At 39.3% G+C, this 16,434-nt stretch overlaps 2 protein-coding genes across 3 annotated transcripts; both read left to right on the top strand.

Annotated features, from left to right (window-relative positions):
- The first annotated feature begins 2,205 nt into the window (after positions 1-2,205).
- Positions 2,206-4,028, top strand: LOC136713647 (saposin-C). Of its 2 annotated transcripts, none has more exons than XM_066690794.1 (5): positions 2,206-2,287; positions 2,518-2,561; positions 3,208-3,309; positions 3,613-3,790; positions 3,925-4,028. In XM_066690794.1, the coding sequence occupies exons 1-4, from the start codon at positions 2,236-2,238 to the stop codon at positions 3,772-3,774; spliced, it is 360 nt and encodes a 119-aa protein (XP_066546891.1). In that variant the 5' UTR covers positions 2,206-2,235; the 3' UTR covers positions 3,775-3,790; positions 3,925-4,028. The 2 variants fall into 2 exon arrangements, with proteins under 2 accessions (XP_066546891.1, XP_066546892.1); XM_066690795.1 differs by having other exon boundaries at positions 3,928-4,028.
- A 3,384-nt stretch (positions 4,029-7,412) lies between these two features.
- LOC136713628 (prosaposin) lies at positions 7,413-12,375 on the top strand. The gene is made up of 4 exons (XM_066690762.1): positions 7,413-7,491; positions 8,242-8,300; positions 11,397-11,492; positions 11,792-12,375. The coding sequence occupies exons 1-4, from the start codon at positions 7,446-7,448 to the stop codon at positions 11,954-11,956; spliced, it is 366 nt and encodes a 121-aa protein (XP_066546859.1). The 5' UTR covers positions 7,413-7,445; the 3' UTR covers positions 11,957-12,375.
- The last annotated feature ends 4,059 nt before the right edge of the window (positions 12,376-16,434 follow it).

A 16,434-nucleotide genomic window follows, 5' to 3' on the forward strand; every position in this document is an offset into this window, starting at 1 on the left:
GATATGTAAGTTACCACAATACTTTACTGATACAAATTCAGATTAGCGGTGAGGTTGATCTGCATTAATTGACCTTGAGGCTGTTTCATTCAAATAGGATATATGTTTATTAAAATGTGAATAGACAACATGTATTTGCAAAGATAGGATAGAGACAAGCAGGGTGGATAATATTAAAAGTAAGAGTGAGAGGAGATCTATCCAATACTCGAGTTTTGACTCGAGACACAAAACATGTAAAATAACAACTAAGTATTATGATTACGCTGCCCGTTCCTACAATTTAGATTTCATACACAACTAGGTTTTATGTAATTGTGGTTTACCTGATTCTTGACTAGTACACGAAATATACTACCTGTGTGGTTTACTGAGATTCAGTTATGCAGATGGTCGAAAGCGGGGAGGGTTGGCAGACTGTGTCGACTTGAGGACGGTTGCAAAGCTTTCAGGTTTTTGGTGGAGAAGTTCTGGTTCTGGTTCCGTTCAGTCTTCCTGGATTTCGTCTCCTTGGTTTCTTCTTCCAGGTGATGTTAGATTTGAGTATTTTTGGAATTCCAGGGGGGCTGGTCTGATGCCCATGTCAGTGAGGGATCAATTAGGATGTGTGAATACTTATTTTACCAAATGTTAATGTTGCATTGTATGTGAAATATAAGTGGTCCAATGGTTGTTTTAGCTAATGCTCTTTCTTTTAAGACCAAACATGGCTTGAGCATGTTTTGGTTCTGAGGTAGAATTACTTAAGTGTCATTAAGTTAGGTTTAAGTCACATTTTATTGTTTGTTATCAATCTGAGGGAGAAGCTGGGTAACACTTCTGTTAGCAGCCTGTAGATTGTATTTGGGTTTGTTGCCTTGGTCTATGGAATATATAAAGTACCTTGAACGTCTGTGTTGCACAAGAGAAATCTTCAATTGGAATGTGATGTTGGTCTTTCTGGAGACGGGCATAGCAGCCCGTTTGTCAGTTGGGCGGTCTCCAGCATGGATGTGTTATCTGTCGTACTTTGGTGAGCACAGGTCTGTCGTAAAAGTGCTCTTCAAGACATAGACATAGACATACGTGCATGCCCTCACCCTTAAAGTACACCCAAATTTGTCAAATTTACAACTCCAGTAAATACAATCAGAGCAATAAGCATACTTTCTAGTACAAATGAGCTAAAACTGCTGTGTGCTAAGGGGGAGGGCAGGCATAAGTACAGGAGCAGTTAAAATGATTATTAGTGGTAAACATACCATAAGTAATCAGGAGCATGAGGGAGCATATTAGTCTAATCAGAAAGTGCATAAGAGCAAGACTGCTGAGAGGCCCAGCAGATGCTGGCTGTGTTATTACAGGTACAGTGTGAAAAAGCATGTCTTGAGCAGAAGCTGTATGTTGGTTAGGGCCAGGGATGTGCAAACCTGACCTTGGTGTGCAGGTTGTTCCACCATTTATGGGTGAGGGTGGAGAGGAGATGGGGAACAGTGAATCGTCTGGCCCAGGAAGACAGGAGTGGTCTTAAGGGAGAGTAAGAAAAGGTCAGAGTATAGAGGTATCCAGGTGCAGTCTGGTCAGGACAACGGTAGGCGAGAACCAAAATAATGACCTAGATGCAAGCTGAGATCGGGAGCCAGTGGAGAGAGCAGAGCAGGGGAGTAGCGGAGTAGTAGATGCAGAGTCAAAGCTCAGTGACAGATAGGACAGGCAGAGAGGGAGCAGAAGGTGGAGAAGAGGTTGTTGGGTTTATTAGCAGATTTGACCTGGTGTTTAGCCTCAGGTGCAGCCTGGTGAAATACAACACAACAGTGCATTAAATATAAAGAACTTAAACCAGAACAAATCATCTGAATCATATCAATGCTCTTTGTATTATATGCTCTTGTATCCTGTAAGTCGCCCTGAATAAGGGTATCTGACAATATATAATAATAATAATAATAATAATAATAATAATAATAATAATCATCATCATCATCATCATCATCATCATCATCATCATCATTATCATTATAATAATAGTAATAATAATAATAATAATATGTGCAATAAACAGAAAATAAAGTGTCTAAATAAAAATAAAAACTTGGAGATGGGCATGTAATCACATTTACTCCTTAAAATGGTTGCAGTACTGTGCATGCTAAGAGGAAGTTGCTTTTGAAGAAGTGGTCATTCTTGACTCTTCACTAATATAAATTGCTCTTCCCAAAACGTAAAGTGCATACTCTTGTCAATTGCTCACAGACGATGTTCAAAATGTCTCTGTTAACTTTGACCTTCTGTGTGCTGTTTATTGCAGGTAAGAGTCAACCTTTCCGTAGAACTACAATATTACAAGATTTCTTATAATTCCACATCTAGTGGAGAATGCACCCCAGATTTACACCCTGTATTAAAAAGCAGCACTTGGGGATAGTTTCACCTGCAGTTACAAGGCTATTTTTCAAAGCTGTATTGTTTGTAATCTATATATGTGAAATATACTGCAACTGGGAAAAGCTGTGTCTCAGTGTGCTGCTCTGTCCTCAGCACTGGGGAATGCTCACCTGGACGACGAACTGCTGGAGGATCAGGTGAGCAGAAAAACACAACTAAATTATATAATAATAATAATAATAATAATAATAATAATAATAATTATTATTATTATTATTATTATTATACTTTTAATACTAAGATTGCATTTATATACATATATGTCATATTTATAATTCATTTTACACATTTTCCTGTGCTGAACTCATTAAAAATATAATAATTAAATATTACTATTGTTAAATGTCCTTTGACTGGTAGGGTTTTGCTAATTTGTTCATTGTGACGTTAGCACAAAGACACAGGAAAGACTGTTGGTTTGAACCTTTTAGAAAGTAAGAAAGTTTACAAAGAGAGGAGGCCATTCGACCCATCGTGCGGCCATTTGACCCATCGTTTTCACTAGGAGTAACCGAGATTGCTGTCTGACACATGTTTTCAGAATCGATTTTGCTATATTTTCTATCTTCCTGGGTAATGCATTGGAAAGATACCTGGTTTGGGCTGGATAATTTACAACACAACAGGTACTCTGGATTTGCAATACGTCTGATGCATTTACAAAATTTTATCATTAAAGGTGTCCTTCAACATGAGAAATGCCATTATCTAAACAGCATGGTTTGTGTCATAATGTCTCTGACTCGCACTATCCCTGTCTATGCCTTCCTGTCTGTCTTCCAGCCTCTGCAGACCTACGGGGAGAAGAGCATCCCTGGGGTTTGCGTAGTGTGTCGATTTATTGTGAAGAGGATCCAAAGAACTTTACCAGAAAATAAAACCAAGGTGAGGACTGAACTAGGAACAATGTCCAGAGGGCAACTTCCTTCTCTTTAATCTAATAATTAATTCACAATATTTTAAATGAATGCCATATTACAACACTTGTGATTTAGTTTAAATATCAATTTATACAAAAAAATTTTTTGAATGTATACTACATATTAATCAGAATTGCAGTTTTAAGAAGGGAAACATATTGTGTGCCTGCCTGTGCTTCACCATATCAGTAGAAAGTCACGACCTAAAAAGGCTGTAATATTATTTGCATTGATTTTCCACATTGATTTTGATCCTTTTTTATGTCAGGAGGCAATCGTTGAGAAACTGCATTCCGTGTGCAACATCATGCGCTTCCTGAAAGCCGCTTGCACGAGGGTTATTGGCCGCTATTCTGGCAATTTGGCTGATGCCCTCATGGCCAGCTCTGACCCAAGAGAAGTCTGTCGTCAAGTGAAACTTTGCAAGTGACAGAAAACAATTGCAGGTAAGACATAAATAGCAAACAAACATCATTTGTAAAAGACGATTCAAATTGCACGTCACAGTCAGTTAAGAAAAAGAGTGATGGTACTGAGATACAATAGCACCTTGATGACTGATTCCAGTTTTGTTTTTAAGCAGAAAGCCCTGATTCGGGAGGTCTCGGTGGACTGATGGTCGGGAGGGCTCTGAAATCCTCACATGGTGAAATATAAATCTCAATAAAGCATTAAAAAAACTTGGGTTGTGTGGCAGTTGCTGCTTATTTTGCATGTGATGAGTATGGCTGATCTTTGTCAGGGCTTTTTATTAGCAGAAGCACAGTGATTATAGGAGCCATAAAAAGGGGAAGAAAATACAAAATAAACCACCTTATTCACACTCAAATGCCTCAAACATTATCATGTAAAGAAATAATGGTCCTTTTTCTGCAGTTTAACACTATACTTTACAGAACAGTTGCTACAGTATATTTCATAGTTGTTATTCAATACATAAAGATGTTCGGTTTTTCAGGATATGTTGTGTCATAACTTCCTGGATAGTGGAAAAAATACAAAAGGACAGGATTTGTCTTCTTCCTGGCAAGTCAAGTAATTATTATCAGATCAACAATGTGAAACTCTAACACTCAGTTGCCTGAATAACGACACATCCTGAAACTCAAAGCAAAACATCTGGCACAACCCATCATATCACCTAGTCAACACTGTTCCAGCTGTCAAGCATGGTGGTAGCAGCATCATGTTATCAGGATACTTCTCATTAGCAAGGACTGGGAAGCTTGTCGGGATTGAGGGGAAAGTGGATGGTGCAAAATACAGGTAAATCCTACAGGAAAACCTGCTAGAATCGGCCAAGAAAATGAAGAATATTAATGTCCTTGAGTGTGCCAGTCACAGACAGCTGATCATCCTCGCAGTGGCAGGCCACGTGTAACTACATCTGCACAGGATCAGTACATCCGAATAGCACACCTGCAGGACAGGTACAGGATGGCAACAACAATTGCCCGAGTTACACCAGGAACACACAATCCCTCCATCAGTGCTCAGACTACGCAATAGGTTGAGAGAGGCTGGACTGAGGGCTTGTAGGCCTGTTGTAAGGCAGGTCCTCACCAGACATCACCGGCAACACCATCGCCTATGGGCACAAACCCACCTGTGCTGGACGTGATCAGTGTTCTGCCATGGCCAGCGAAGAGCCCGGATCTCAATCCCACTGAGCACATCTGGGACCTGTTGGATCGGAGGGTGAAGGATAGGGTCATTCCCCCCAGAAATGTCCGGGAACTTGCTAGTGCCTTGGTGGAAGAGTGGGGTAACATCTCACAGCAAGAACTGGCAAAGCTGGGTCAGTCCATGAGGAGGAGATGCACTGCAGGACTTAATGCAGCTGGGCGCCACACCAGATACTGACTGTTACTTTTGATTTTGACCCCCCCTTAGTTCAGGGACACATTATTCCATTTCTGTTAGTCACATATCTGTGAAACTTGTTCAGTCTATGTCTTAGTTGTTGAATCCTTTTATGTTCATACAAATATTCACACATGTTCAGTTTGCTGAAAATAAAAGCAGTTGAAAGTGAGAGGACGTTTCTTTCTTTGCTGAATATATACATTACTATTCTCTCATAACTTCATATGAACCTGTGTGGATCATAATAAAGGAAGTGAAAAATCAACCGTCTCATTTCTTTTCACACTCAAAAGCCTCAAACATAAATTATAAGGTTTTTATATTGCCTTTAACACGTATGATACTATTCTGCACAGGTGTGAATTGCATTACATGCCTATTACCCAGCTAGGTAACTAGTTTTCATAAAAATTTACTTCTTTAATGCATTAGTACTGTAGTTCACACAACTGTAAACCCATGACCCACTGTCCGTTTTTTTTTTTTTTTTTTCTGGAGACTTTTAACAAAACATGAATTGCACAATAGAGATACTGACTTTAAAGTAAAGTAATTCTGGTGCTCAAACAGAAATTAGGAGGTTTGGGGCACGTCTGCAATGAAAGACACTAACGTCCCACACTTGCAATCTATATCAACCAATACAAGAAAATGAATGGAAAAATACAGGACTACGGTGTCTTACACAAGCTATTGAGCTATCAGATTGAGCCATTGGTTTAACATTTTGGTTATAAGAATATGATGTATCAAATGAATGGACAGGACTTGGAAGTGCTTTAAAGTGTCTCTACTGGTGAAGAGGCATTGTCTCCTAAGTCTTGAAGTGGAACTAACAGAATAAAAGGGGGACAAAAGAGAAGAGAGTAACAGCAGAAACTCTGGACAAGGAGGGACCGGAAACATACATTCACAAAGTGGGGGAATGACAGAGAAGTTTGTGTCTCTCGTATGGGTCTTTGAAGGGCTGTTTCTCTGTAGATAGAAGCTCAACAAATATCCTTGTAAGGGAATATTTCTGAGCCGGGGGAATGTATTACTTGTATTACTACAGTAATAAACACCTATACCCCGCTCTTTGGTTTACTGTGGTATACCTGAGTGTTTGGGCACAGCTTCTGTCTCCATTACTCTGAGCAATTCATGAAGGATAAGCTGTTCGCATGCATTCTTCTCTTTGTAGAAATGTCTGTTGTAGTCAAGAATTGTAAACAGGTATGCATTGCAGGAGTAGTGCACTATACTGCTAAATGTCAGGAGACAAACTCTTTCAGTGTGTTATTATTGTACTTCTGTTTTACCGTAGATTTTCTTTTACAATCATTTCCCAAACCTTATGACCAAGGTTCCTGGCAATCCGTTTGCAGCAGAAAAACATGAATGTTTCAATTTGGCAAATAATTTCCTTGTTTTTGTTATTTTTTTAAATATATGAACTTTGCTGATACATGTATTTTGAATGTTTAGCTTACCACTGAGTGTAATTTCTGAATTGTACACCACATCATCCTCTTGTGATCTGTGCTTAAATATATTTTTCTGTACTCAGCGCTAATGTCTATGATGAAAATGTGAGAGGAATGCTGCAGCTCTGCTTCAATAGCAACCAAAATGTTGACGATGACTAAAGTCCACATTACATTTTCACTTCCATTTCTGACTGTATATAAAACATAGTCACTTTTTCTCACCAATGGACAATAGTGAATACGGTTTGATGAACTATTAAAATGATGTAGCCTGTTTTCTTTTTCCTTTTTAAATGTATTTTATTAGGCTGGTGGTTTTTATTGAGCTCTGATCTTAATTAACATGATTAATCTTTGAATAAAAAACTGTTAGTCTAACTCAATATATTGTTTGTGTATATTCTGGTTAGTAATTCTTAATTCTAGCATTATATTTTAATTTGTGGAAAATCACGGATTGTGTATTTTTCAATAATAGCATTTGGATTTGATTTGTTATATAACTAGTATAAACACTTGTAAACATTATTCCAAGTTGTTTATTTACTGGTTGATTCATTGATTAATATTGCTCCTTAAAAGCAAACCTCATGGATCTGTGAAAATGCATGCCACATATGCTTATAACTTTTGTTCACACAAATTCAACACTCTAATATTTTCTGTCTATGTATGGTAAATTGCAAGAAACCACTGGCCTATATAAAAGATCCTCTTTCGCAGGGCTGTTGTATGACCAGCGATCTGAACTCTCAAGCACTTCGAGATGTCTCCTCAGGGGTGGCTCCTTTGCCTTATTGCTGTCTCCTCAGGTGAGAATACTTTAACCACAAACAGGTTCTTCTCTTTATAACACATTGCACTGCATCAGATGATCTCACACGTTCCTGAACATTATTACCTTAGGGTACACAAACATTTTCAGATATTGGATTGGTCATTTGGTAATTCGTTTAGTTTAATGAGGGGGTCTGACTTTGAGGTAAAGTTCTGACTGGAAAGTTTTATTTAGCTGGAATTATTGTTCAACTGGAATTATATAATTAATAAATACATGTAGCTAAATTAACAATATTTCTCCATGAAACACCACAAATCAAATGTGAAAACTTTGGTAATGTATTATAATGATCTGTAGATATTTTATATCTATAAAAATAGATGTTGATTAAACAACAATTATAGCATTCTAAAACTTTGACCCACCAGCTAATAGAAAACTACAAACCTCTACATCATAGCAGTTAAATTTATGTTTAGAAGAAAGTGGCATCTTACTAAAAATGCAGCTGCAACTGAATATACTTGTAGTTTTCTATTAGCGTGTGGGTAAAAGTTTTGATTTAATCCAGCCCTTAGTTACAAGTTAATTGCCGTCAAAGAAATTGAGAGATCACTGAAAAGACAGCCTTTTAAATATAAGTCACCCATGATAGTCAGAGAAGTGTTTCAACACCATCATCTGAGCAGTTAATATGCAATGAAGAAACACGTTACTGTCAGGTAACTGAGTACATGATTCGTACTTTTGTATATGTATGTCCTTTTTTCTTTCTCCACAGCATATGCCGTTAGTGATCCCCCAATTACCTTTGATGAAGAAGTATTGCTGGACTTGCTGGTAAGATTTTTTTTAATTGAAATCTGCTTTGAACTAATTTCAGTAAAGGGAAACACTTTATAATACAGTACCCTTATTACAGTTTACTTATACTGTAATTACACAGTAACAAAAGTGAATTGACCATGTAGTCGGTGTATAGTTAAATATTAAATGCTAGTATTGATTTGGTAATTACAGCATGATTACAGCATGATGTAAGCTTCGATACACTTAACAACAAGTAGTATGGCTTAATTACATCTAGTGTGTGTTATTTACTTTAAATATTCATGTAAAATGGTGCCAACATTTGTGATGTTACTTATGACCTTAAACTCATCCCTTGTTACAGTGTAACAACATGTAATGATCAGCACTTCTCTCTTACATGAAATTACATAAGAATGCATTATCAGTCCAGTACATAACAAAAAATAATAAATGTAGTATCAAGGACAGAATATATTTGGGGTGGATTAAATAACTGCCTGACAAGACCAAAAGAGACAAAAAAAAGGAAAGGGTCACACACATGTATATGCGTGAGAAAGTCTCATATAGATGTTTTCTCATACGTGTGTGTGCAAGAGATTTCACAGTATACATACAGTTTCAGTATATCCAGAATGTATTTCACTATATCTGGAAGGTCCATGACAATTTGTCCCTGTTAATTTGCCCTGTGACAATTGGTTCCCAACAATTCAACCCCTTCATATGTTCTCAACATGAGCATTTGTATCCAAAAGTGCATTAACTTATTGTATATTCATAGAAGACACACACACACACACTTTTTTTGTGTGTGTATATATATATATATATATATATATATATATATATATATATATATACATACATACACATCTTTGAAACTGCTTATTCTGGTGAGGGTCACAGGGAAGCCAGAGCCAATCCTGGCAGGCATAGGGCACAAGGCAGGAATATACCCAGGACAGGGCACCACACACAGACAGACACAATCAACCTAACCTGCATGTCTGTGGATGGTGGAAGAAATAAAGAGAGGAAACCAGAGCAATCTCCACACAGAGAGGTCCTCCAAGCCAGGACTCAAACCTGGGACCCTAGAGCTGTGAGGCAGCAGGGCTAACCACCGTGCCACCCACATATACAAACATAGAATCAATTAATCTATTAAGATGTCTATTTTTGAATGCATTCTTACTTTACAGCATTTTTCCACACCTGCCTAAAACTTTTGCACAGTACTGCATATATATACAGTGAGGGAAAAAAAGTATTTGATCCCCTGCTGATTTTGTACGTTTGCCCACTGACAAAGAAATGATCAGTCTATAATTTTAATGGTAGGTGTATTTTAACAGTGAGAGACAGAATAACAACAACAAAATCCAGAAAAACGCATTTCAAAAAAGTTATAAATTGATTTGCATGTTAATGAGGGAAATTAGTATTTGACCCCTTCGACTTAGTACTTGGTGGCAAAACCCTTGTTGGCAATCACAGAGGACAGACGTTTCTTATAGTTGGCCACCAGGTTTGCACACATCTCAGGAGGGATTTTGTCCCACTCCTCTTTGCAGATCCTCTCCAAGTCATTAAGGTTTCGAGGCTGACGTTTGGCAACTCGAACCTTCAGCTCCCTCCACAGATTTTCCATGGGATTAAGGTCTGGAGACTGGCTAGGCCACTCCATGACCTTAATGTGCTTCTTCTTGAGCCACTCCTTTGTTGCCTTGGCTGTGTGTTTTGGGTCATTGTCATGCTGGAATACCCATCCATAACCCATTTTCAATGCCCTGGCTGAGGGAAGGAGGTTCTCACCCAAGATTTGACGGTACATGGCCCCATCCATCGTCCTTTTGATGCAGTGCAGTTGTCCTGTCCCCTTAGCAGAAAAACACCCCCAAAGCATAATGTTTCCACCTCCATGTTTGACGGTGGGGATGGTGTTCTTGGGGTCATTCCTCCTCCTCCAAACACGGCGAGTTGAGTTGATGCCAAAGAGCTCGATTTTGGTCTCATCTGACCACAACACTTTCACCCAGTTCTCCTCTGAATCATTCAGATGTTCAGTGGCAAACTTCAGACAGGCCTGTACATGTGCTTTCTTGAGCAGGGGGACCTTGCGGGCGCTGCAGGATTTCAGTCCTTCACGGCGTAGTGTTACCAATTGTTTTCTTGGTGACTATGGTCCCAGCTGCCTTGAGATCATTAACAAGATCCTCCCATGTAGTTCTGGGCTGATTCCTCACCGTTCTCATGATCATTGTAACTCCATGAGGTGAGATCTTGCATGGAGCCCCAGACCGAGGGAGACTGACAGTGATTTTGTGTTTCTTCCATTTGCGAATAATCGCACCAACTGTTGTCACCTTCTCACCAAGCTGCTTGGCAATGGTCTTGTAGCCCATTCCAGCCTTGTGTAGGTCTACAGTCTTGTCCCTGACATCCTTGGACAGCTCTTTGGTCTTGGCCATGGTGGAGAGTTTGGAATGTGATTGATTGATTGCTTCTGTGGACAGGTGTCTTTTTTACAGGTAATGAGCTGAGATTAGGAGCTCTCCCTTTAAAAGAGTGCTCCTAATCTCAGCTCGTTACCTGTATAAAAGACACCTGGGAGCCAGAAATCTTGCTGATTGATAGGGGATCAAATACTTATTTCCCTCATTAACATGCAAATCAATTTATAACTTTTTTGAAATGCGTTTTTCTGGATTTTTTTGTTGTTATCCTGTCTCTCACTGTTAAAATACACCTACAATTAAAATTATAGACTGATCTTTTCTTTGTCAGTGGGCAAACGTACAAAATCAGCAGGGGATCAAATACTTTTTTCCCTCACTGTATATATATTACTCAAAAAAATTTAAGGAACACTCCAAGTTCAGAAATCAATGTTATGTGTTCCCTTTATTTTTTTTAGCAGTATGTATATATTTTTATTTATTTATTTTCTTCATTTATACATTTATTTGAGACAAACTAGCATATTGACTTAAACATTGCATTCTGTGCAAAACCCTTAGAAATACTTACAATGTTATATATAAGTGGCTACTGGTCAACTACTGTCACTACTGCTGTACACAACCGTGCCAATATAAACTGAACACATTTGCTCTGCAGAAACTGAACAGCACTGAGAAAATCCCAGGGGTCTGCTATGTCTGCAGGACTGTGGTGACTGAGGTCAGGAGAATGTTACCGGTCAACGATACCAAGGTAAAGCAGGGGGATTTTTTATCGTTATTAACCAGTGCCGTGTCTTCTGTTGGTATCCAGTTGGTTGTTATGTGGGTGTTAGCTGCTGGTTAATGTGATTATTATGTTACAAGACTAACAGACAGATGCTGTTTTCAGTACTTCTGATCTTAAACTGTCCAGATAAACAACTAAACACATCTTCCCATTTCACAGACTCAGGAAGGGGAGTCCAATACTAGTTATAATAAATGCAGCTGATTGACACCCCTGACCTCTTACCATTGGCTATATACCTATTCTTTACTGTTTGTCAACAGCAACAGATCTGCAGAGTTCTGGAACATGTCTGCCAGACGACACATGTGTTGAAGTTCCTGTGTCACAGGGTTGTGAACAACTACATCAAGCAGCTGGTGGAAAACATCTTGCTGCACAGCAGCCCCAGGGCCATCTGCCGGGCCATCCGCCTCTGCTGGTGGTGAAGCTGGGCTGCCGAGCCCCTCACTCACATTGCTTCTCCCTTTCCTGCTAATGTAAAGCTTTATATTTCACATGCAATCATTCAGTCAAGATCTGAATATGTGCACAATCAATGAGGCCAAACCAAAAATAGTAAAGTTAAAATTACGTGACAATTATGATATTTTCATAATTGTATGTCTATATATACAGTAACATATATATAAATATTTGTTTAAAAAAGTAAAAGGTTTTCCAGATTTCATAATATTATGAGTTGAAATGAAAGTGACTTGCCCACATCGTCAGTGATGATTGTGAGAAGCGATAAGGTTCTGCCCTGTAACGACTTCCATTAATGCAAAACGGCTGCTTTTTTTTTTTTCTGAAGAGTGAGTGTATATGTAATGTAGCAGAGTCAATAAAGCAAGCAACAACTTCACCAAGCTCCTGTGTTTCTGTGACTGAAATCATGAGTCAAAGAGCTACACATGGCTATTACAGCTGCTGGTGACACAGAGGGAAGACAACACAACCATTCTATTCAAAACACAAAATACAAGAGTGAATACTATTGGTAACATCAGAAATTAATCATTGTAATTTGCAGGTAATTTGTTTTGTGAAATTGTTTAGTTTTATGAATGCATAATAATATATAGTATTGATACATCTTAATAGATTTTTTTTTTTTTGCAATGACATTAAATTGAGTTTTGGATATAGCAAAGCAAAATATGTCTCTCAGAAGTGTACAATAGTGTATCTGTAAGGATCTATAACACGATAATCCTAATAACCTTTTAGAGTGGCACTCAACATATGTGCTGCATCTTTCGCACATATATCTACAGTGGCCCTGTCCGCTCACCCTTTTGTGTGTCCGTTTTGGGAATCCGGTGTTGGCTTCAGTTGAGCCTCAGTAGCCTGTCAGGCACTGGCTCCTGGCTTTTCTATCCCTGTCTGCCCTTGTTGAGTGTGCTTGGAGAAGCGACGCAGAACCGTCCTTCCTACCGGACTGTGACTTGTATATAGTTTATTCTGTAGGCGGGAGTGCATGTGTTTTTACACCTGTATCCCGCTATTAGTTCCTTTGTGAGCAGGTCTGTGTCCCCGCCCTAGCTATCCTAGCTGTGCTGAGGGCCGCTGCTGCTGTGTCCAGCTGGAGGCTTTGAGTTTACTCTTGTGCCCCACTGTGTATATAGTTCATTTATTGACATCAGTGAAGCGTCTGTTGCTGCTAGCTGCTGGTCGGCAGTGTGTAACTTGCTCCTGTGTCCTGCGTGTGGTGCATGAGCTGGCTCCTGCACCCCACTGTGTATATAGTTTGTTGGAATAGACACTTGAGCTTGTCCGCTCCTTATTTAAGTTGAGTGTAGACACCTGCTACTATTGTTAGTGAAGGCTTTGTGTATTGCTCCAGAGAGGCCAGCTGCAGTAGTTCTGTGTAGCTGATTTTTAGAAAAACATTTTCATCCAAGGCCATGAGAGAACAGAAGACAAAGGAGACGTGTGTGATCAAGTTTGGGGCACCTCATTGACATCATGCAGTTACTCAGCAACCAAAGGGAGTCGTCTTGTATATGGTAGCATGTTCTTTAGAAAAACTTTACATGTGTTTTCCCGACTGGCCATCTCCAGAGCACTTCGTTGTAGCTGAATAAAGTATTTTGGTATTATTTCAGTTAAATAGGGCCCTGAGTATTCCTTGTCTGCCTATCTATTGAGGGAGTACATTTATCCCTATCAAATGGCATAGAGGTGTACACTATTAACAAGGAAGTATGCATTCGGGAAGTGTCCAAACATTTCTTCTTCTTCTTCTTCTTCTTCTTCTTCTTCTTCTTCTTCTTCTTCGACTCCAATCGATACATGTAGGCGTGTTACCAGTCAAAACATGTCATTCTTTATGATTCATATTTCCCACTTCATGTTGTAAAACATATAAAATACTCCAGCCTGTCTTGTGTTTAGAAGTATTTTTAATACCTACAAAAACAACAGAAAGACGGTAACTTGAGCTGCTGAAGGACGTTTCCTGGTCTGCAGAATTGAATACGTGTTCCTCCACACAGAGATCCAGACTCTTTTTTTAAGTTTGCTGGTGTTTTGTTGTAATTGTAATGTCATCTTTTTTTATTTGCATGTGTTTTGCACTTCAGGGCCAACGTATTAATCACATTATACGGAAAGAGCACACCCTCTGACACAGCTGCAATAGCCACAAAAAGCCACTCATACATGTTCATTGGGTGGGTTGATGGTGGTGGTGTAGAGTACAGAATAAAATAACACACAATAGATAAATATATAATTAAATAGAATCTCTTGTGTAACTAAGCCATCTATATTTAAGTCAATACATGGTAACGATGGACGTCCCACCTCACTTTGGGTAGTATTCTCACCTTGAAAGATAATTCTCCCAGAGCCCCCCTGTCACACTTGTCCTTGTGTCAGGATCTATTACTGGGTTCCTGGTCCTCACGTACACAGTGTCACACACTTCTTAAACAAAACACAGGAACACAATTGCTCATCTCATGCATCGTTTCACACCTGTGTGCTTTTCAATTACACCAGACCTGTTCACAACCATCAGGAGTATTTGATGCTTAATGGTCCAGCCAGCAGCAAATTAAGGGTGCCTGAGGAAAACTGGGTTTCTATTTCACACAATTAGCCCCAGCGCTGTTAATGGGGGAGTTTAAATGCAGAGAGGGTGACACACTGCTTGTTTACTGATGTAACTATGAAATGGCTCTTTGTTGATTTGTACTGTTTTCCGAGACAAATGAAACCAGTCACACGTTCAGGGCTGACTCTTCATCTGAACACTTTCTGATTTGATTGTGGATATTTTATCTTGACTGAGTGAGTCAAAAAGCGAAAATGCAGGCATCTCACTTCAGCAGCCAGAACGATAACGTTATACTTTTCAGACTCAGGCTGCTTGCACAGGCTGATTCTAATTGATATCCCTTAATGAGTGAGAACAGGGAAGTGACATCACCCTCACATGGTAATGCACGTATTGAGCTCTGAAATAATCTTTAGTAAAAACCACTGCTTCTCTTTAACATGAAAACCAATACCTATACACTGTGACCCTTTTTCAACCTGACTACCAGTGCTCTATATAAATACATGCATGTGCCATTAGAGACTTGTGTTTATGTTTAGTTTAGGCACAACCAGGAGCTAAGGTTTATTTTAATTTCTGTTGTTTCGGTTTGAGCACTTGCACATTGTATAGAAATAATACACTTATTCCCCACCAACCCATGCCTCTGTGTTTCCTAAACCCCACCTGAGAGCCCCAGATTTCATGTTCAACCCAACACGGTATCACAACATACATAAAGCAAGACTCTGCACCATTTCTCAATTTAATCTTCCCATATCTGTGACAGCAGCCGAGTGCCACAGCAGGCAGTTAATAAATTCCAATAAATAAAACAAATTGTGCTCATTTGAGGAAGTGGAGGGGGTAAACAATCTCATATGGCCCCTCTCAGATGCTCCCTTCACCCAACTCCCCATTCCATTTCCTTTGTTACCGAGTCTGATCTGTGGGCTGCATGTTGATGTTACAGCTGTGGCGGCTGATACACTTACTGTGTGTCAGAGACACATAATACTTGACAGATTACTTCAGATAAGATATAATTATTGAATTTGCAGGAAACAAATGAAAGATGACCCGAGACGACCCAGTCCTCTGTGCTGCCAGTCTGCACTGCGTCGGGGATGGATGCAAAAAGCAGAAGACCTTCTGTCTCTCTGCAGCTCTGTTCCATGTGATGCTTACACAACCAACCAACACAACAATCTTTTACAGTATCTTCTTAAACAGCTTTGGTAATACTTTAGATCGGGAAGTGTAACTAGCTTCAGTGAAAGAGCCCTTGTCTGTTGGTTGTTCTCATACTTCAGAATTCTAGGGTCTGAATTATTTAGTGTCAAAAACTTGGATGTAACAGTATAGTATAGTGCCTAAAATGACATTTGTGTACCCTAGGGTTAGGCCATATTTCCACATGATAGCTGACTTCATATTTTTGCTTTGTTTTTGTCCTTAAATAGTTTTCTTCACAGGAGACTCTATTTCAGGAAGAGGTGTTTGCAAACAACTGCTATTGACGTCCTTGGCTGTAGCACCCACCAGTGCCCACTCACTCGCCCATAAAATTCTCTCTCTCTCTCTCTCACACACACATATTTCTCATGAACGCAGCAAAAGAACAAAACTATCAGTGGTGATGCTGTGAGAACTGAACTCTACATTAATGAGGTGTGTGTGTGTGTGTGTGTGTGTGTGGAGCTCCTTACACACTCTTCCCTGTAGTGTGTCTACAGGCTCAGTGCAGCTCAGTGTGGGAAATTATTTTAGTTTGGTGGGGCAGGAACGATATGGTGAATTGCCGGTCAAGTTTGTAAATGTGTCTCGCAGGGTGTAGGTTTACTGATTACTTTGCTTACATACTGTGCCCCTGAGTGG

Source organism: Amia ocellicauda, chromosome 18 (assembly GCF_036373705.1).
Source record: "Amia ocellicauda isolate fAmiCal2 chromosome 18, fAmiCal2.hap1, whole genome shotgun sequence".
In the NCBI taxonomy this organism is placed as follows: Eukaryota; Metazoa; Chordata; class Actinopteri; order Amiiformes; family Amiidae; genus Amia; species Amia ocellicauda.

What these genes read in the sequence shown, in the direction of transcription:
- LOC136713647 (XM_066690794.1), top strand. Translation starts at nt 2,236, where the DNA reads ATGTTCAAAATGTCTCTGTTAACTTTGACCTTCTGTGTGCTGTTTATT. An exon ending in ACGAACTGCTGGAGGATCAG is followed by an intron (nt 2,562 to 3,207) that starts GTGAGCAGAAAA and finishes TCTGTCTTCCAG; the next exon opens with CCTCTGCAGACCTACGGGGA. An exon ending in TACCAGAAAATAAAACCAAG is followed by an intron (nt 3,310 to 3,612) that starts GTGAGGACTGAA and finishes TTTTTATGTCAG; the next exon opens with GAGGCAATCGTTGAGAAACT.
- LOC136713628 (XM_066690762.1), top strand. Translation starts at nt 7,446, where the DNA reads ATGTCTCCTCAGGGGTGGCTCCTTTGCCTTATTGCTGTCTCCTCAG. An exon ending in AAGTATTGCTGGACTTGCTG is followed by an intron (nt 8,301 to 11,396) that starts GTAAGATTTTTT and finishes TTTGCTCTGCAG; the next exon opens with AAACTGAACAGCACTGAGAA. An exon ending in TACCGGTCAACGATACCAAG is followed by an intron (nt 11,493 to 11,791) that starts GTAAAGCAGGGG and finishes GTTTGTCAACAG; the next exon opens with CAACAGATCTGCAGAGTTCT.